Source organism: Poecilia formosa, unplaced genomic scaffold (genome assembly GCF_000485575.1).
Source record: "Poecilia formosa unplaced genomic scaffold, Poecilia_formosa-5.1.2 Scaffold68, whole genome shotgun sequence".
NCBI classification, from domain to species: domain Eukaryota; kingdom Metazoa; phylum Chordata; class Actinopteri; order Cyprinodontiformes; family Poeciliidae; genus Poecilia; species Poecilia formosa.
In genome coordinates, this window is record NW_006800007.1 from 1,581,863 (window position 1) to 1,603,823 (window position 21,961).

At 38.3% G+C, this 21,961-nt stretch overlaps 1 protein-coding gene across 13 annotated transcripts in view; it reads right to left on the reverse strand.

Annotated features, from left to right (window-relative positions):
• dlg3 (discs, large homolog 3 (Drosophila)) overlaps positions 1 to 21,961 on the reverse strand; it is a 108,348-nt gene that overhangs the window by 34,679 nt on the left and 51,708 nt on the right. For 6 of the 13 annotated variants that reach the window (XM_016672954.1, XM_016672953.1, XM_016672958.1 and 3 more), the window contains 8 exons: positions 16,565 to 16,618; positions 16,162 to 16,212; positions 13,661 to 13,785; positions 12,609 to 12,778; positions 12,384 to 12,520; positions 10,356 to 10,500; positions 8,193 to 8,355; positions 7,322 to 7,447 (listed from right to left, as the gene is read on the reverse strand). In XM_016672954.1, the coding sequence (XP_016528440.1) occupies positions 7,322 to 7,447; positions 8,193 to 8,355; positions 10,356 to 10,500; positions 12,384 to 12,520; positions 12,609 to 12,778; positions 13,661 to 13,785; positions 16,162 to 16,212; positions 16,565 to 16,618 (971 nt within the window). The remainder of the gene's footprint in view (positions 1 to 7,321; positions 7,448 to 8,192; positions 8,356 to 10,355; positions 10,501 to 12,383; positions 12,521 to 12,608; positions 12,779 to 13,660; positions 13,786 to 16,161; positions 16,213 to 16,564; positions 16,619 to 21,961) is intronic. The other 7 variants (XM_007555095.1, XM_016672952.1, XM_016672960.1 and 4 more) reach the window with 3 other exon arrangements.

A 21,961-nucleotide genomic window follows, 5' to 3' on the forward strand; every position in this document is an offset into this window, starting at 1 on the left:
TACAACTTTATTAATGTAAAATGACGACTTTATCCTTACAATTGTATTTTTGTTTTTCATTTTCTTAGCTGGTTTAAATGCTGTTGTACAATTCAGATTAATCGCAGCACCGAAGTTGACCTAAAAGCCTCAGCTCAAAGCAGCGCGTTGCACGGTCTTGTACTCTATTCAACAATGTGGTTTTGCAAACGTACATGAAGAGATGAGTGAGGAGAATCAGACTCGTGTGCTCAGTGACAAATTTCACTTTAAAAAACACAGTGGTTAAAGCAAGCCCCATGCATACAGAGAATTATGTCCCGAGTTCAAATCCCGCCCTGGGATCCTTTGCTGCATATCTCTGCCTACTTCCTGTCATATTGCTGTCAAATAAGGTCCAGTAGTACCAAACATTCTTAAAAACACAAAACAAAACATGGATGTTTTGATAAAACCAAAGTAATATATTCTTACTGCAGAGGGTTACTGACCTTCCACCAAAGCACAACAAACATTTCTAAATGATGTTTGAAATAAAAATCTTTTAAACATTCCTGAATGTGATGCTTGATTTGAGATGATAAAACATTTATTTGAAAACGTGCATTTTCACATTTCAGTCATAGTGATTAGTCACAGAGTGATTAATCGATTGACGGTGCCATTTTCAGTAGGGAATAGCTGTGAATCCTTACTATTTCAAATGCAGCATTAAAGCCTCCACCCTGCATCACAAGACCTGCTTCCCCTCCTCTCCCTTCCCCTCCGCCTTTTCATCCATGGCAGGAATGTAAACAGTTCTGGAGCGGCAGAACCCTTTTCTCTTTATAATTCGGAGCCCGCCTCCTCCTCTCCCTGAGCCTCAGTGTGCTGGTTGGCTGAGGCTGCGGCGGCTCCGTCCCCAGGCTCTGAATGGATATCTGGGCAGCAGGGTCCGGCAGGTCGGGCTACCCTGGACGCAGCGCAGTAATTGGCTCTGCTTGGCTGATTAATGGCGGACACTGCAGATGGACGCCATTTCCAGACACTTTATCTCTCCCTTCCTCAAACAGATGACGTATGTACTGTACTGTCTGCGCTTCACTGATTTAATTCCCCCCATACGACTTCTCTTTGCTGCTCTTTTCCTCTAACTTGACAGTGACATATCTGTTCACTAGCAAGGTGGAAATTCAAACACTGTGTCACCGTCTGTGACCGAATAGAAAATCAGTGGAGAATGATTAACACCTGCGATGTGTGAATCTGGTTTAATTAGTTTTATTTCAGCCTCCTTTTTTGTGTTTTTGCAGCCTTTAAATGTGCAAAGCAAACATCAAAGCGACTCCGTTGGGTGAATTCTTGCACTCACCAGTTGGAGGTTTTTTGTGTTTGCAGGAAAAGGGAGTTACTGATTAGCTCACCTGCTGCTGCGGGACTCAGGCTTGAAGCACTGTTGTTCAACTGCTGTGCAAAGGATCTATGCACCTTGCAAAAACGCTGCATAGCGTACAAACTCCCAGCAAAACTCATTCAGGTTTTTTTATTGGGTGTATATTGGCAAGAAGAAGGTAATTATTCTGATGCTGTATTCCCGGTTGTTATTTACAATTATCATTATTACTATTATCATTATTAGATTTTCTTGTCTTGTTATGAGAGTTAGTTTTTAATAATTTTGTTTATTTATTTGTTGGATCAGCACGGTATGTGAATATTTCAAATTTCTGATAATTATTGACTCGGAAAGTATTATATGTCATAAAAGGGGTAGGATTAAATAAGTGCCTGACCACTTCTTCCTAGTTCTTTTCAAACAGAAAAGTAGTGGTAAACTGATTGTTGTGTTCTTGGTTATGCATGTTTTCTCTTGTCATACTGATTATTTGTTTTTAAAAACCTGTTTGAAATAAATAAAAGTAAATAAAATGCGGTGCAGCCACTTGTAGACCGAGTCAAACTGTGTGTAGATAATCTGTGACGTCCTCAGAGATGATTTTTGTATAATCTTGATGACCAAAAGCCAAGCTTGTAACTAAAGATCATTTTAATAATAGATCCCATTTTTCCATGAGTGACTTATCGCTGCAAAGCTTAACATACAAGTTTATTTCACTGTTATGGAAAAATGTTTGTTCTTTCAAACTTTAGCAGGATCCACTCCCTGTTATTATAATTCTGGTTTTATTTTACGAGTCTCCTCTGTGTCACAGACCGAACAGAAGCCTCAAACCAATGGCGCTGCATGGCAGATAACAGTCCAGGAATCCAAAGTTTCCAAAATATTTGCAGACAGAATCTGTTGTGGAGCTCGGTAGTATTTGCTGAGGGGAGCTGCTTGTTTAGCGATAGTTCACAAAGATGCATTTTAAACACGCGTTATCTCCCATCAGCCCAATGTGGACAGAAACCAGAAAGGGACTAATATCAGATGGAGAACTGTGAGGGGGAGGTGCAGCCGGGAAAAAGACTGAAACAACATCTACATAAAACAGGCGTGTCCAAAATCCTCGAGTAAAATGTACCCAGAGGACAAAAAATAAAAAAAATACAAAAACCTAACTTCTAAAATGGCTGATTGTTTCATTTATTTTTTGGTGTTTGGTTTGTATTGTAGATAAAGGATTTTACTCATCATAGATCCAAAACTTTAAAATTATTTTTGCTGTGGTAAAACAAAGGCATCTTATTTTCAAATTCTTTTGGGCTCGATTGAACAAACATACTTTCACTTATAAGAACAGGATTTGAGTCACTTTCTTTCTAAATGCTTCTATATTTAGCCAAGTATAATAAGTTAATTAAAATGTGGATGTTAATCATTTCATTAATTATTTCTCGAGATACATTTCTTATGATAAGAATTTTGATTTGGGTGCAGCAAAGTTATCTTTTCAGGAAACGTCTCTGGATAAATGTGTTTCTTGTTTAAGGGGTGATATGGACTTCAAATTTTATCTCAATAGTTTGTGGTAACAATTATATGATAAAATGATTAAAAAAAATGATTCCTTATTTTTTTAAGAAACTGAATGGTTGTGACAGCATTAAGCATAGAACCACAAACACAAACATTGTTCTTGAAAAACAATGACTTAAAAAAAAAGTGTGATTTATATCACTAAACTGCACACAGTAACAACATTTAATCATATTTTCAAATTTACTTATTTATTGAAGCTCTCATGGAGCAAACAGAGAAAAATAACATACTGTCAGTTTAGTTTTTTTATTCATTATCAATGAGTGAAATTTATCATGATAACAATAAATCAACATTTTTTACGATATGATAAATCCCCACCCCAGTTCTACTTATTATCAAGGTTTGGTAATAAAAAGATTAATATTTGGTGTCATTTTCCATTATAAGAGAATAATGTCGGTCATAATTTCACCCTGATTATAAATAAAAAGTCTCTGTCTGCATCAACCGCCTGTGCTGGATTCATCTAAATTGTATCAGTCTTGAACTGCAGTTGGGGGGCCAGAGAAAAATCACTCCAGGGGCCACAAATGGCCCTTGGGCCACACGTTGGACACCCCTGATCTAAAATAACCTTGCTAGTTGGAGCCAATGGCTGGTAGAAAGGAAATGCAGCCTGCCTGTTAGTCTCATACAGCAAAGATGCTCATGTGCTGTGACTTGCTGTCAGACGTGACATCCTCTGAGACGCCATGTTCCCCCCCCCTGATTGCGCAGAGGTGTGCGGACGGCGGCTGTGTGGGCCGTTCTCATCTGTGCGGGTTATTTACGAGGTGTGTGGTGCGCTGGGTGTATACTTCGGAGAGGCATCTCCCGCTGTCACAACGGCGCACTGTGCTTATCTGCGTGTTTGTCCGTTTGTCAGCACGCTATGAGCAAATGTCTCTGTGTACAGTATGCATGTGTGATCGGAGCTGGCAGCATGGGTGATGAGAGGGGTAAGACCGGAGTGCGTGGCCTGATTTTCCCAGTGTGCTGATGAATCATGACAGCTGCAGGATTGTCTGCTACTGCTGTTCGTCTGCTGGTCTGTACCGGATCAGAGTTTGCATTCGTGGTAGCCTCTTAAGTTTTAGCCTCACGGATCCTAATCAGAATAATCAGAATTTTCTCTCTGGCTGCTGCGCTATTCTTCCTGTTCCATCCCCTCAAACATGCGTACTGGAATCAGAGCATGGACTACTTGTTACACAATATAGGCTAAATTTAACACAAGCAATGGCTCATACGGAAACATTCTAGCGTTCATCCATGTGGTGATGCACAATGATCAAGGCTGTGAAAAGAAAATCAAAATGCAGGGGGGCCCTTTTGCACATTTAGTGCTGCCAAACAGAAAATAACCCACAAACCGCTGCCATAAATATAACGAGCAGCACAGAAAGCAGCGAGGTCTGAGATATGGGCTCGGTTTTATCAATGCCTCCTGACAGATGGAGTCGGGCAGCTTGTGGGAGCAGGAAGCCCTTTCGGCTGCGCTCCTGTGGAGATGTGTTTGTGAAGAGCAGGTAGGGCTCCATTTTTACACTGAAGCAGAAACGGACTGAGTGTTTGGATTTCAAGGAGGTAGATGTCTTATCTAAAACTTAAAAGAAGAGAAAGACAACCATAAAGAAATTATATTTAGATGCAGAAATGGTTCTTTGGGTTATAAACATCACAGACTCCTGATAAAATTTAATATATTCTGATTGTATTAGTTTGGTATTATTTCTGTAGCCTCTTAACAAGTGAGAAAAGTAACTTGTAGTAACTTGTAATTTGCAGTGCCAGAGAATCTCTCAATGAATTCTTGCAATTTGGAAGCAGTATAGGATTTTTATAATGTATTCCTAACTGCACCTGAAATCAGTTAGGAATGCATGATGCACCTAAAAATAAAAAGGTGCATCATGCATCCTGTCTTAGTCTGCATAACCCAAACTAGGGCACTTTTTAAATCAGTTTCAGTCTTCACCCTCATTACATACACAACATTGATAACATTGATTATTGCAATTATGTTGTATCCGTAGTAAAGGTAAGCAGTTTCACTTTAATTTTCCAGACATTTTCTCTTTTGAATCATCAAGCAAAGGCCAGAGGCAGAGTGGTTACAAAGGATGATCTCACTGCACTCATCAGTCAGGAAGAAGTCAACACCGTGGCACGATCTCCTGCCTGGAAAAATAAGCAGGATCGCAAACCAGCAGGGATTCACCCCTCAAAAAAACATTACACCTACAGATAAACATAGTAGTTTATCTGTAGGTGTTTTTCCAAGGTGGATGAAATTATAATCAGGTAAATTGAAACATAATCTGACTCAAAAGCTTCAGGTGTCTGGTTACGTATGAAGATGAGGAGGGATTTATTTTCTAGCACCAAAGTAAGTCAAAACTTACTATATGAGAAGAAAACTAAAGGTTTGTAATAGTCGAGCCAGAGTACAGAACTAAATCCAACATAAAAAAAGAGCTGTGATCTAGAGATGCTACTAATATTAGCTTAAGGATGTGCACACTTATGCAGTCAAGTTGTTCCACCTTTTTAATTTTGGTGGCCACTAAAAATGTTCCATGTATGAAGAAACAGTTTTGAAATGATTTTACATGTTGTTATCTGACTTGAGGGTGTGTACACTTTTGTGAGTCAGTTTTTGTGGACTTGGATCAAAAGTTTGGTTTACTTTATAACTTCTGTGCAGAAAGTTAGTCAATTATCAAACCAGAGCTGTTGCAGGAGCTTCAAAAAGTGTTTGATCAAACAGCAACTCGCTAAGAAACAACAAGTCAAACAACAAGTGTGAGTAGGGCTGGAGAATAAATCAATAACAATATACGCCAAGATAGAAAGGTGATCCATATCAATATGTAACACATCTAATAGAATATTCAATGATTTCACTGAACTCAGGGACAGGACAGGATAAACCATGGCTTCTTTCTGCTCCCCTTTTGAACAACTTGTGTTTTGTTTTACATAATATTTTTGTTTTAAATATTAAGTTGTTACTAATGTTTTTTTTTCCCCATGTATTTTTTTAATTGTTCAAAAACAAAGAGAGAAAGAAGGAAAGAAAGAAAGAGCAATCTCCAACCCAAAACTGCACAGCATTCTGGGAGATGTAGGCAGAGGAAAGACTTTAGTCAACCACTCACGGCCAGCTAAGCAAGGTTTGTAGAATCAACTAACTCACTCGCTCATTGGTTACCTAGCAACAACCTGCTGAGTGGTTACCTACCGTGTTTCCCCGATAGTAAGACACCCCCGATTGTAACACGTATCGGGGGCTTCAGGGGGGTCGGTTAATATAAGCCGTACCCCGAAAGTAAGACATATGTCTTACTTTTCGGGGAAACACCTCTCATCTAGCTGCGCGCCGCCTCCTGCCCACGTCCGCACCGTCCCCCTCTCCATACGTCGCCACGTCTGCCGCCTCCGTCTGATCCAAATGAGCGCCGCCTCCTGCCCACGCCTGCGCCGTCCCCCTCTCCATACGTCACCGAGCGTTAATAAATGTTAATTTTATGGTTAAAACAAAAAATTCGACAATTTTTTTCCAATATAAGACATACCCCAAAAGTAAGACATAGTGGGGCTTTTGGGGATAAAAAGAAAGTAAGTCACTGTCTTACTTTCGGGGAAACACGGTAGCAACAACTTGTTAAGTAACTTGCGCTGTGGGTTACCTAGCAACAACTTGTTAAGTAACTTGCGCTGTGGCAGTTTAAGGTTTCTCCACCATGCCTCATAACCACTTAAAATATAAAACAACAAAGTGGAAAGAAAACTGTGGATAATACAGGAAAGCTCATGCCACCAGTTATTCAGACATTTAAAACAAAAAAACTAATAAATAATTATCAATATCGACTGATATTAAATGCTTACATGGAAATATGTTTTTCAGCCATATCGTGCAGCCCTAGGTGTGAGTAACTCATTAAATATGCATCTTCCAGTCCAAAAATATGCACCGAAATCCCAAGTCACAATCACAGGGTATGAAACTTTCTGACTGGACTCAAACGTCCCGCTGGCCATAGGAAATAAGAGGCACTACCACACGTTGCACCAACATGAAGCTGTCACATATACATGAGGTAGGGAAACATTTACATGCAAACATAAAGAGAACTAAAACAGGAAATCACAAAGGTCACCCTGCGACCCCTTCCAACCCTCCCCTCTCCTTCACATAGTTTTGTCGTTCTTATCCTCTGAGTCTGTCTTTGCTTGTATCATAGTGTGTTTTATTACACAGCTGTGGCAGTATTCACTGCTGACCAGGAAGCTTTCCTCTTCCCTGGTTCTACTCTGTCTTAGGCCAGATCCAGATGCTGAGGTACAGAGAGGAGGGTTAGCTAAGTAAGGCGTGGTGGACTAGGTTAGTACCTGCCAGAGAAGGGGAGTGGACCTTGGCACAGGGGAGCAGGGGAAGGACAGAAGCCTCTGTAGTGGGCCTGGGGCGCCTTGCTATCCCCAGGTTTGTGGATGACACTGTAAATAGGTTCAGCCCTGCTGTGGGGTACAGGAATCACAGTGAACGGGACAAGTGTAGGACACAAAGAAAGCACACATACCAACAAAGATGCGACAAATACTCATACGACTCATGTAGACAGATTGTACAAGGACATAACAGGGCAACATAACAAACATTCACCCAGGAAAACACACACACACACACACACACACACACACACCAATAAACAGGGGGAATACAGCCCTCTCTCCCCAGAGCTCTGGGTTAAGCTGACTCAAAGCCTCGTGGGACAGTCCAATCAGGCCCTTATGAATGCTACTTCTGATCCACTAGCTGGATATGAAGTCAAAGGTTAAAACACAGTCATAACAAGTACAAGAAGTGACAAGGAGCTTCTCTCAGCACACAGCCACCGCACGCTGTCCAGCTATGATGTAGTGTGCACCGCCACGGCCCCAATGAGCTGACATTTGGAAATTAAGCCTGTGTTTCTTTTGCCACCGTCAAGCACTTCATGAGGATACTTAAAACTACTGCTCAAGCATGTATCATCAGAATCCCCATGACGATACATGTGAAGCAAAAACAAAATGGAGGCCACTGGCAACTGAAAGAAACCCAAACGAAACAGAAAAATACTCCCTGGAAACATGAAACAGGTGCGCTCCACAGGCATGTTACACCAGCCAGACACGACTATGACTTGTTCAGAGTTATTATTGTGACAGCATTGGAGAAAAACGAGAGAATCAGCCGTGGTGGGGATAAACTGGAACTTACCTCGTGAAGTCTTCCTCTCCAAGCATGTGGCGGGGGACGGGCGAGTACCTTGACGGGGTGACCTGGGGCGGCGGGTACACCGGCTTTGGCTCCATCGCCCCCATGTAACTGTGGCTGACGTGGTTGTCCACCATGGTGGGGAAGGCTGGAGGGAGGGCCAGGCCAGTAGGGGGAAAGAAAGAATGATTAAAACAAAAGCACTACAGGAAGTAAAACAGCCTCTGAAAAGCGTCACGGCGTGTTAACAAATCGAAAATACCATCTATTGTATTATTTACCATTAGGGTAAAGGTAGTTTCAAAAAACGTGGCTAACACTTTATCTGAAGGGATGTGCATAATAATGATATGGCACTGTCATAAACATGATGGAAAATGACATTTTTAATACAAAGTTGCATTAAAAGTGTCTTTATTTACCAAATGACACTTCATGACAACAGTTATAAACATCCATGAAGACTTCTTCATGCTCATTGCTTCGTCCGTGTGTGCAATACCACGCCTGTCACAATAAGCAATAAATCAATTAATCGCATGATAAATTAAAGCATTTGCAATATTTATCGTTTTTTCCTCTTTTGTCTCTTTCTACCAAAAACTGGATGATAAAAGTTTGCAGTCTGGTGCTTTGGTCTCTCCTAGACCTTGTTTTGAAGGATAATTTTGTTTACAGAGACTTCATAATTCATTTTATTTGTCATTTCTTTTGTTTTGTTTATTTACTTTGGATATTTAAAATATCATCCAGGTAAAGTGTTTAATATTCATTAGGATTAAATGTTTATATATATTTGATATTGAGTTCTTGCATTTTTATGCAATTGTCATATTATTTGAAAAATGGTCTCAAAACAACAATATTATCATTTATCACAATAACGTCTGGGACAATTTATCATCCAGTAAAATTTGTTATTGTGACAGGGTTATGCAATATTATTGTAATATTTTTTGGCTATTCCAAGTGTTAAGAAGTTTATTTTTATGCTAATATGTCCAACTGACTAAAATTTGGACAGAGTCTCACAATAGCCGACGCTCACGCAGGACAAAGATAACGTTGGCCAAAATGCCAAAGGTCACAGATGAGAAAAAGATAAAATAAAAAGGCTCATATCACACCTAATAATATATTTGCATTATTTATTAATATTATCACCATTGCAGTCCTAGTATATGTAATTATCTAACTTTGGGTTATAAAATAACAGTCTGTCTTCATCTATCAGCATCTCCAGACACAAAACTTTCTCTCAGATTTTACTAGACCAATGTGAGTTGAGATTATGCAGAAGTGGATAAAATGCCTGAAAAAGTTATGTTAAAAATTATCACCTTTTCTTATGCAATACTAAAAGTAACAGTGTGAGGGTTCAGAGCAGCTGCTCTTCTGTGGAAAAATCTTGATCTTTATTTATTTATAAATTAATCTGATTCCTTATCAAAACATTCTTAAGCCATTTCTTCTTGAGCTTTGCAAAAAAAAAAAAAATTGGATACATTATAAGTCTGATGATGTGCATTTGTGACAGGATACATTGTTTTTAACTCACTATATTGATATTTTCTCTTAGAAGAAAACTTGTTCTTGCACAAAATTTCTGTTTTTATTTGAATACCATCATTGGATGCAACTGTACCAATTTCAAACAAATTAAGTATTAGGAAGCAGATTTCGCTAAACCAAGGCTTTGCTGATCGTATTAAATGCAGTACAAGATGATGCTGTGTATTGAAGACAAGACGGGAACAGATTAAGAGAAACCACAATCAATGAGAGTCCCACTCTGGTCTCCTGTAACATTAAATCACTGCTCTGCTGAAATCTGAGAAGCCGCAGCTCAAGATCGTGGGCTCTCATGAGCAGGTGGGATGTGAGAAACCATCCACACTCTGTGGGTGGCAGAGAACTGTGCTTGTTGTTGCTGTGGGAGAAACTGCATGTGTGTGTGTGTGTGTGTGTGTGTGTGTGTGTACAAGCATTTACTACATGCACTATGTGGGTGTCTGGGCATTGCAGTTTGAACAGAGAACAGTGATCAACTCCTAAAAACACGAAAACTTTCATGACGAAGATGGAAAAGATGCAAGGCGTATTGAGAAGGTCTTCCTCCCGGAGAGGAGAGGAGGATTCAACCAACAGGTCGATTCAGATACGTACTGCTGGAGTAGTCTGGAGGGGCGTACATGTCGTTCAGATGCACGGGTCCCGGCTTGGCCACCTTGAGGTAAACCATATCAGAGGTGTTCTTCAGCGCAGCTACCGCCTCCTCATGACGCACATCCTGCAGCACGATGTTGTTCACCTGAATGTGTTGGCCATCAGAGAATAAAAAAATACGAGCTGTGACAACATCACAAAGCCGTCACACAAGCTAAGACGGTAATGATTCATAGCTGGTAGGTAACATGAGAGTTCATTTCATCAGCAAACGGAAAATGAAATAAATGTTGTGTTCTGTGGCACTGACAGGAATAAAAAGGAGCATTTCTAAAGTGTTTCAGATCAGACTGAACTTCTTCATTTATCCCTTTTATTATAGTTTTGCTAATACTGAAGGAACAGGTTTAAAGATGCTGTGGAGAAGCAGAAGTCAAACAGTTCAGTTTTAAAATATCACATCCATGTGGATTATACTGATGAGACTCTTGTATTTCAGAGAATAACGCTCAACTTTCTGCATATTCATAAATTCAGTGTACAGCTGGAAATGTTTCTTCAATATTTTCAGAATTTTAATCAAATGCACCTGCATGTCGAATGTGTTCACAGAAACCGTGAAAGTCACATGATCTTAATGTGATTTGTTTTCTCAGTGAGTTAAAACAATTTATACTTTTTGACAATATAAAAACATAATAAATGATACGTAAACTCCTAAAATGTAAAATAATATATTTTTATTAATAAAATGCTAAATGCTGTTTACAATTACTGACAAGAGTCAGTAAGATTTGAAGACGCTTGTCCAGACTGATTTAGCATTTCAATTAAAACATGTGAGAAGCCGTTGGGTCTTTAACACCACGTCTTAAAATAAGATCTAAATTACCTTGAAATAAACAATAACTCCTGACATTTCACTAAGTGTAAATGAGTAAAACTTTGAAAGTCAGATTTAAGAGCTTGTAGAACTGTGTTTGTAATAAATTAATTTGATACTGTATAATTTATCAAATGCCTTTTGAGATGCTTTCAAATATTGTTGTTTGAAAGCATCTGCAAAGAAGTAAGACTTCTATTATGTAGATTTATTTAGTTTTTTGTTTTTTGCCAAATGTTCACAAAAGAAACTTTATATTAGATTCCTTCAAAGAACTCTACATTAGTGATAATTGCCCTCACAACCATCTCCAGATTGATGAACGGCTGAAACAGTTTCTCTAAAATCGCTTCTGACGTGTTTCGTCCTTGGCTATGTGTAACGAATACTCAAACAGTCAAATGCAATTGATCATCAGCATTCGCTTGCTACTTAGAAATATTATTCCAATAAAAGGAGTGAGCAGGGAATGAGCTTTTCATTTATTGCTTTGGGATTTTGTTTAGTTGTTTCGCATAAAATTTACTGCAGTTTGTGATGTCACGAGCTTTTACTTTCACACGACACACTGCAGTGCAATGAAAAAGTAGTCCCCCTCTCAGACCATCAAACACATTTTAGTGTCAAAGGTTTAAAAGCAGTTTTTAAATGGAGGGAATTGTGTGAAAATATAACTACCCCCCTTGTTAAATCATCAAATGAACTGTAATCAACCACAGTTTATTGTATTTTAAGTATCTAACCACACCTGATAACTACCAGATCTGTAGAGTTTAAAACAAAAACACATTAAACCTCCCTGGTGACATGAAGTGGGCTATTAAATCTCTAAAATGGCAGCTGGGAAAAGAAAACAAAGCCATTCCTAAAGATTGAGACTCTAGTAAACCACAGTGAGAGCCACTATTCACTAACAAAGAAAAGATTTAGAGGTCAACCTTCTCGAGAAAGGCCAGTTTACAAAAAAATACTCCAAGAGTTCATCTGCGACTCATGCAGGTCAGAAAACAACCAAGAACATCTAGACCTCAACAAACCTCGCTGGTCTCACATGATTTCTAAGAGATCATGATTTATAAATCATTTAAAAATAAAAATCAAGTATTTTGGTTTGAAATGCAGATGTATGAAGTGAAGTCTCATACAGCTAGCAGTCGGTCTCCAGTCTGCAGTCGTCCATCTTTCTGGGCGGCTCCTCCTTCTATGATCTTGGTGATATAAATGCTATTGTCTCCAGGAATATGCTGGTTCCCAATTCCCCCAGCAATGCTGAATCCCAGTCCTGGTCGGGAGACACAAAGCGGGACTGTCACTGCATGCACAAATAATCAGCCTCTCAAGTAAATGATGTTTGTGTCCCAGAGTCTGACCTTTGGGGCCCTTCAGCAGGTTAACCTCCAGGATGGTCTCTGGGGGGGCCTGCCTCCGTCGGACCAGCAGCCGCACCACAGGCCCCGCCTCCTTCAGGGCCTCCACCGCTCGGCTGTGAACCACCTCGGACACGTCCACGTCGTTCACGCGCAGCACGCAGTCGTTAACTCTGAGAGAGGTTCAGATGCACGTCACAAACCCCCAGAGGTGGACAAAGTAGCACTACTTCAACATATTTTCACTCAGGTGAAGGTAAAAGTAGCCGTCCAAGAAATTACTCATGTAAGAGTAAAAATTTTATTTGGTAAAAAGTTAATTTAATATTTAAAAATTATATAGTCAGATGAACTGAAATATAAAGCTGAGTGGAAATTTTTAGTATTTTAAGGACAAAAATGAAAATAATTCATATAAGTAACAAAAAATTACAAAATCAGGCAAGAGAAACTTTTTCCAAATCACTTTCTTTCAACAAAAAACTTATAAAACTTTAACAACTGTAGGTGTGTGTCTGTCTGGTGATTTTTGGTTAAAACATATTTGTTTTTCATTCAGTGGGTAGAAAATACAGAAATTTTACTCAAGAGTAGAAATACTTCATAATAAAATTATTTAATAAAAGTTAAAAGTAGAGCGTAGTCCGAAAAGTTAAAAAAAAGTTACTCAAGTAAATGTAACTGAGTAAATGTAACTTGTTACTACTCAACTCTGCACACCCCACTGTGTTTGATGCATAAAACACAGGAAGATCCTGTGTTTGATATAATCAGAGGTCTCCATATCATAATTTTTTACATCTCTCAGACTTTCTGGGGTTTTTTGTGTGTGTTTTTTGCAGTGAATCATAAGTTTGAGGAAGCACACAGAGCCAAAAGGTAGAGAGCTGAAGAAACACTGCATCCCACACAGCGCTGGCTGGCGGGACACGGTGTTGGTGAGCGCTAAAGATGTGAGCAGAAAGGTTAGAGCAGGAGGAGGATGGAGAGCACAGCTGAGCTCGAAAAGAGCAAAAGAAATATGAACGAGGTGGGGAGGAACGAGGTGAACTCACCCCAGCCGTCCGTCCATAGCAGCTGCTCCTCCAGGGATTATCTTGGTGATGAAAATCCCCGGATCATCGGGAATGTGGGGATTGTCTATTCCTCCAGCGATGCTGAAGCCCAGGCCAGAGTTCCCCTGAACACAGGTTGTGTTTGGTGTTTTCATTAGAATGCAGAGGAAGAAGCAGCTCACATCATGTTGGCCTGTGTAAAAGTATTCATACCACTTTAATTGTTTTTACAGGCTTGTCATATTACTACGGAGACCCCTGAAGGACACTGGGGAAATTTTTGCTTCTTCGTTGCCTCACAATCAATATTGCATTCCACTGCAGAAACACAAAATATTTCTCTACAGTATTTTGGTCTAGTTTCTAGAACAAAAATCTTAGTACACGTCAAGTACAACAAAACTAACTTACAAGCAACTTTTCAGTAAAATATTGGGGCTTGTTTTAAGTCAATAGTTCCTTAATTTTGATGTTTCCACTGGCAGATTATTTCACTTATAAAATGGGGAAAACTTCTTGTTATAAGTGAAATAATCTACCATCAGATCTAGTACTTTTAAAATCTATATTCAAGAATTATTGGCTTAAACCAAGTGGAAAGGTTACTTCTACGTCAGTTTTGTCTCACCTCAAGTGTACTAAGATATTTTCTCTAGAAACTAGACCAAAAATACTTGGTAATTTTTTTTTTCTTTTTGCAGTGTTTGCATTCCCTTCCAATTCATTCTCAAATACACCTCAGTCTATTTTGTATGCAGTCACAGTGATAACAAATGTTAATTTAAAATTATGCATGCATCAGTGAAAGCGTGTTTACATTCTTAACTCTTTTGTACAGAAAACTGGTTGAAAATCGATCTTTTACCAGCATGTTTGTTCTTGTAATAACATTCGATGGAGACAGGATTACACATGAAAACGTCTCTTTATAAAACATTCAGACCAACAGATACAACCAAAACTGTCAGATGTTTATATTACAATGTGAAAATAACTCAAAAATAGTCCAAATTGTTTTTATTTATTTATTTTCTTCCTTTTGCCCATTTGAGGTCCAATTTTAACTGTTTTTGCTTCTGCATTTTGGGCATCAGTTTGTTGCATTTACCCAAAAGAAAAAAGTAAATAGAACTTCAGAAAACTCACAAACAAGATATTAACATATATAACAAAACATTATACTGTAACAGAAATATTTTCAAAATTCAAGATGTCGCATGAATTGACGACTAAATAAATTATACTTAATAAATAAAACCTTTGTGAGATAATGCAAAAGAAAACAATACACCCATGTCCCCTATGGGACTCCGTACTGTACAAACACAAATTTAAAAGTGATAGTGGAAGGAATATTATGAATGCTTTCAAATATTTTTATAAGTAATAAACTGAAAAGTGTGTTTATTTGTAACCAGCCCCCCTGAGGCAACACTTTGCAGAATCAACTGCAAGTTTTCTGGGGTATGCCTCTCTACCAGCTTTAGATCAGGAGCCTGAATGTTTCCACAGTTTGTATCTCTAATTGAGGACGCCCTGATGCAAAGTTTTCACTTCCAATACGATATCAATATTGCAGTTTTGAGCATTGGCTGATATTGATATTGACCTAGCACGATATCAGCATGGCTCATGCATACTTTTATTAGTTATTTTGTAGTGTGTAGCATGCATTTTTCTACAAAAGGAGATATTTTAATCTTTTTACACCACACAAACAGCACATATAGCCCAGTTAAAATAATTTCTGCTGCATGACTGAGTGCCTCTAGGTCTCTAAAGTAGACCGACACTGCCACCTCCAGCCATACTCATCCCTTTGACTACACAGGCCCCATTCGGATCCAGCGGGCCGAGGCACAGTGCTGCGTCTGACAGCCGTGGCCACAGAGATAGGCAGCAAAGAAGACAGCTGAGAAAAGACTTCACTTTATTATTTTCTATAATTAATGAGAAACAGTCACAACAAATTAGGACAGAGTGGGGCTGAGGCTTCACAGCAGTGCAGCTCCAGAGCAGGAAGGAGAAGCCGTACTGGACCATCGAACGTTGCACAACCACAGACCCTGAAAGGTGCGACTCTGCATGCAGAAATGCCACTTTAAAGTAAACGGGCCAGAAATATGCTGTGCACTTATTCAGAGATGCATCAACATGGAGGTGGAATAATGAGAGTGGAAACGTAAAGCTCCCCCACTTCAAGTTGAACCGCTCCTGCTAAGAGCAGCAGATAGGAGAGCACTTTTCATTTCTGCTGTCTGCAGATGGAATATATAAAAAGACTTGCCTCTTACTCGCATGAAACGTCACGCCTAAGAGTCATTTACTGTATTGATGTATGATCAGCAGCTTCACAAACACGGGTTTCTTCTGTCTGTACACACATAAAGCTTTATGTGAGTTCCTCAAGCTCATTTGACAAAGAATGAGCTGCGTGCTACCACCTAGTGGGGAGAAATCCCTTATGCAGGAAATGCATCAAATAATAAAATACAACTTACCCTCTCTAAAATGATTTCCTCATATTTATACATCCCGTCGCTTCCGTTTACCTGTTGAAACAAAAACAAAAACGTCACAATAAGGATGATGAATATCTAGATTTTTCAGAAAAATAAAACAGAAGCACAAAATGTGGGTGAAATCTTTAACAGCATCTGTTTGTAGAAAGAGCCATAAAGACTTTATTAACAAAACAGAGTGAATGCATTCTCCAAATGGTGTTAGAAACAGACAAAATGGCATATGTGACAATGGAGAACGCGCTTTAAACAGAAGGCATTCACGCTATGAGGGGGAGGGCTTTTCATCCACACACAAACATACAAACACGTCCATGCAGAACAGAAAGTCAGAATAAGACGCATCCTTACTGTACAGCAGACAGCGAGAGAAGATACTTACATAAGGGCCTGCATCTAGTGAGTCTGCGTTGACAATGATGGGGGGAGGGTTGGCCTGTGAATATGAAGAGAGGCACATTAGCTCGGTGTGTGAGGCTGGAAGAGGCACAGACGTAATGAAGTATGCACAGTAGTGTTTGGGATGCCATAGGAACCGCCAACGAGGCTCGGTGGGACTGCGAACGCAGGAAGGGACGAGTCAGAGGAAGGTGTGAGGACCGAGAATGAGGACTGGGCTGGAGAGACCGCCGTTTATTACCTGCCACAGCCAGACGCGCTGCACACACCTCATAAAACAAACCCGCTTGTGTCTCCGCTTACGGTACGACTGGTATATGACTGCTATTGTGATTAATTGTGATAAACTCACATTTCTCACCACTTGGTCACTAAAACCTTTATCAGTTTTGAGCAACACGCAAAATATATTATTAGCATGTCCCACGAAACAAATCAGGCAACCAAATTTTCCATTCAAGCACACCTTTATGATCGCAGTTTGTGTTTAATTGAGCACTAATGGTTTAGAGAGCAAAACGACATTAAAATATTTGTTTCCATCTATAAACTGAACCTTGAAATTGTCATTTATTGACATTTTATATTAAACAATCCACCATTTAGTGAAGCTGTTATTTTTACTGGATGATGCACAAGTATTTTAAGGTTTTTCCACTGAATGGCATTTTAAATGTAATAATTCTGGTGGTGCTGTTGAATCTTACAGTCAGCAAATTCTGGTAATAATTGTAATGATTTTTAACTAACAGTGTATATAAAGGAAATCTATACTTGGATGGACTGATTTAATCGGTAATGATTCAGTTGAATCCATATATTCACACACACTGTTTCAAACACATAATGTTTAGTTTCTGACTCTGACATTAAAGCAGACTAAGCCGTTCCTGTTTGTACATTAGGAATTTAAAGTTGCTAAATGAATAATGAGCAACAGATTATTTTCTTTAGAATTGCCTCCAGATTTAAAAATGCACATATATTTTCTTAGACTTAGAGTCAGTTTGGAACTAATATGGAAGTTCAGTGCCAATGTTAATTTGGAAGATGTATTTGTGGATTTAACAACCTAGCCTGATGTTTTGAGATGTTTCCTGTATATTTCCACTTAATTCTCTTTTCCCGCCAGCAGTTAAACACCCCAAAGCATGATGCCCAAAACAGAGACAGTGTTCTGAGTCTTCCACGTTTTCTTCCAACTCTAACAATGGTCGACACTTCAAAGTTTTGTTTCATATTGCTTAGATCGTTGTCCCTGAGCAAATTTCCAAACTGTAATCTGACTTTTTTTTTATGTTGCTTTCTGAGTATTTGTGTCATTTGGGTTTCCTTCAATTTTTAAAGACACAGTATTATGGCATGTAAACTTAAAGGTGACCTGCTGTTGTGATTCCTTGAACAGGTTAGAATAGATCTATGCATTGCACAAACATGTTCAATGCATGTTTGCTGCCTAAAATCATTCTTAGAAAATGAGATTTTAATCTGCTTACTTCAGCCTACTTTGAAATTTCAGCTTGAGCTGTTTTAGGGCCTCTTGTCTCTTTAGCTCTAAACAATCTAAACAAGATGCTATGCTGCTGGCCTCGCCCCCCCAAACCTAATATTTATACTTGCACGTGAAAATGGTTACAAACAATTATACAACTGTACATCTTTGAAAAGCAGAAATGGAGCCTCCCGCACAACCAACAAGAATGCGACAGGTGATTTCTGGATGGTAAGTCAACAACAAAACATTTGTTTGTGAAGCAGGCATTGCACAGGGCATACAGCAGTAAAACCAGCTGACCAAACACAATGGCGCTCCGCCTGGGTTGCTAGGCAACAGTGCAGTGCCTGTGAAATGTGGCTTAAATATCAGGAAGTTTTTGAAATGGCTCATTTTCCAGATGCCAAAAAACATTAACTTATTGCCAAAAACAGATGGGTAGTAGTTTAAGCAGTTGGGCTCCTTTTAGAAATAGTTGAGGCCAAAATGGAAGTATAAAAACATGCAAAATGCACATTTTGCACAGTAGGACTTAAAAGTTATTGTTCTCTTTATTATAGCAGTTGAAATAAAGCTAAAAAGTGAGGAGGTAGTGAAATGATGCGTCGGTTTAAATAGTGCATGCAACCATCTGTTTTCAACAACACTCAGCTTTTGAACTGGTTGAAGAGTAAAAAAACAAAAACATTTTCAGTCAGGAGGTTGATGACCATTTAATTGTCTCAACTGGATCTTTTAAGGCCATCAATATGTCACACTGTGATCAATCTTTTGCTCTGATGTTATTGTTGAAACTAACCAAATATCAGATTAATCAACAACCCTCATTCTTAGTCATACCCCTGCTGGTAACCTTTGCTTTTCTGCTCATGAAATTTTAATGTAATGCATAATATGCTGATTTTTTTTATTGTAATTTCTAAACCCTCTGCTAGACTCCTTCCATTTTAGTCTTAAAGATGATTTTGGATGAAGTATGAATATTAATCGGAGTTTTTGTCCTAATTTAAAGGCACTGATTTTTCACTTTCAAGAAGCTGCTTTCAATCTAAAATCAAATGCAGCATATAAACTTAAAACAAACAAACAAAAAAAAAAACAAAGAAACAATGATACTGTCAGCTTGGCTCCATTGTGCCACCTGGTGTTTGTGTTCCCGTTTGGGGCTGCAGGTTGACCGCAGAGGAGAGTGAGCTGGATACTGGATGGTTTAAAAACAATTTACATCTTCCAACAGGTTAGATTTGTCCTTGACTGATTGGGATGTTGTGCTTAATGAGATGCTGACAGCATTGCCTGGGGATGATGGGTCTCTGGAGGTCCAACCAGATATGTACCGATCTTTCCTTAAGTTTTCTCCACTGCATTCATTCTTACCCTTCACTCACAGTAACATTGCTAGTCCTTTCTATACATATGGAAACACCTGGTAAAGATTAGTAGAAGGGCTTAAAATAATGTAATCTTAAACTGCAGCAGCATACTCAACACCCGAGCAAAAACGTACAAGGGAAAAAAATATCCCTTCACGAATTTAACAAAAATCAGCAGTTGTTCCACCTTTGCCAACCACAATCTCCCTAAAGAGAAGAAAGTTTAAAAAGTATATATATGCAGCAATAAATAAAGAAACTACTTAAAATGATCAGTTTCTCTGATTTTACTCTTTATACATGTTTCAGTAAAATTAACATTGTTCTTTTATTCTATGTCAACATGTCACTAAAATTCCAAGCAAAAATTTAGTATTTATTTGCAGAAGATAAGAAATGGTCAAAATAATGAAAAAGATGCAGTGCTTCCAGATCTTAAATAATGCAAAGAAAACAAGTTCACATCCATTTAGAAACAACAACACTAATGTTTTAACTCAGGAATAGTTCAGAAATCAACATTTGGTGGAATAACCAGGAGGTTTTCTATGGGGTTCAGTGCAGGGGCCTCTTCATTTTTTTTTCCAGAGATGTGTTTTTAAAGTTGATCAAAGACTATACAATATCTTAAGTAGTAATGGACAATAGTAATCCACTTTTAGTTTCAGAGATGTAAAAATACAAGGTGACAGAGGCCCATCTCTTTTTGCCTCTCTTCAAAATGACAAAGACAAGAGAACATGTGTTAATTGAATTTATACACACAGTTTGTCCCTTCCTTCTTCCATTTTAAGCACAAACAAACAATTGTGTGTCAATTTATTTTGCATTTTTATTTACAGCCTTTACATTAAACCTTTTTCAGCTGAATGTAATTCAGATGTCTGTTTTGGAAAGGGTAATCTTATAAAATACGATAAATCAAACAACCGGCAGTTCTGCTGCCAGATATTACTTATTCAAGATGCATAACCACATTTTCTTTTAGAAAATTATAAAAAGAGAATAGAAAGTGACCAAAAAGGACAAATATGGTGAAATGACCAAAACTCACTCACTTTAGAAAACCGCTCCAGGTAGAGGCTATAAAGTACTGCTACAAATAAATATGACATGGATTTTTAATGATTTAAAAAGCATTTTACAGATTTTTGATCTCCGGTAGTAACTGTGGAAATTGCTTTTGTTCAAACAGTTGAATGCAACTTTTTGAATGATCTCATTTTGTTTTCAAAAGATGCAATTCTAATGTTCAGTTATACTTAAAGCTCTGCTTTCAGATCCTCCATTAATGTCAAATCCTCATTAGGTCCAGACAATTAAACAAAGCAAACTATGTAACATGAGTTTCAGTAAGTGACAGTTCATCACATCTGTCAGTGAAGTTCAGCCAGCTAAAATGAACTCAGATATCACAGCTAAAGACATAAATGTTGATTTTTGATTAACCAGTATTCATCACTGTGCTACTTTCTCCCACTACTTTCCAATTTGCATTATTTGCAGTTTATTAACTTCAAACTTTGTTTTCTCCCAGTTTTTGTCTGATGGATTTCCTTGGACAGAAAACTTTCAAAAATAATTTGAATACTGAATTGAACCAGGATGAATTGGGCTGTAAGCCTGATTGAATTGAAAGGACTTTCACAATAATGTATTGTAAATTGATGCTGTATAAACAGATTGAAATTCATTTAATTAAAAATAATTTCTAACTCTGCCTCTCCCTACACACACCTGAAAATATACACACACTTCCTAGATGAAGCACATTTAGCAAAAAAGAACAATAAATGTTTTAATAATATAGCTTAGAGACATTGAGAATGTAAAGAAATGTTTCTATGCTCAACAAAACGTTGAAAACATTGAATCAGATCAGTATCATTAGTGTAATCTTACAGTGCTAACACTGTGTTCAATGCAGGGTGATTCCCACTATTTACCGACTGGACATGTACAAAAGCAAAAGAAAACTTTAAAAAAGTTCAAATGGAGCGATAAGTTTATTTAGTGAGCATTTCTGCCACCCCACCAGACTGTGCTGTCCTGAGCATTGAGCTATAATGCACATATTTTTTTTAAATTTATTTTAACTGCAAGGGTCTTGTAATAAGAATTTTGTTATGTTGGAATCGCCTCTTGCACCCAGATTTTACTTTTTGGTTCCTCCATAAACGATTCATGCACCATTAAAGTCTCTCTTTTTAATCAGACACAAACACACACTAACACCGTGTTTTTAACACTTTACTTGAAGCGTGTCCATAAAACTGACATGACACTGTCAGAAACATAATATAACAACGGCCATGTCCATTAAGGAGTCTGCTTGAATATTTACAGCTGTTGTCATGAAGTGTCTTTTGGTAAATAATGACACTATTAATGCAAAGCACCACTAGAAGTTGCATTAAAAGTCCACTGAACGTGTAAACTTTGCATTATTGGTCAATAATGATCATTTTAATGCAAAGTCCTATTAAGATTTGCATTAAAAGTCCATTAAAAG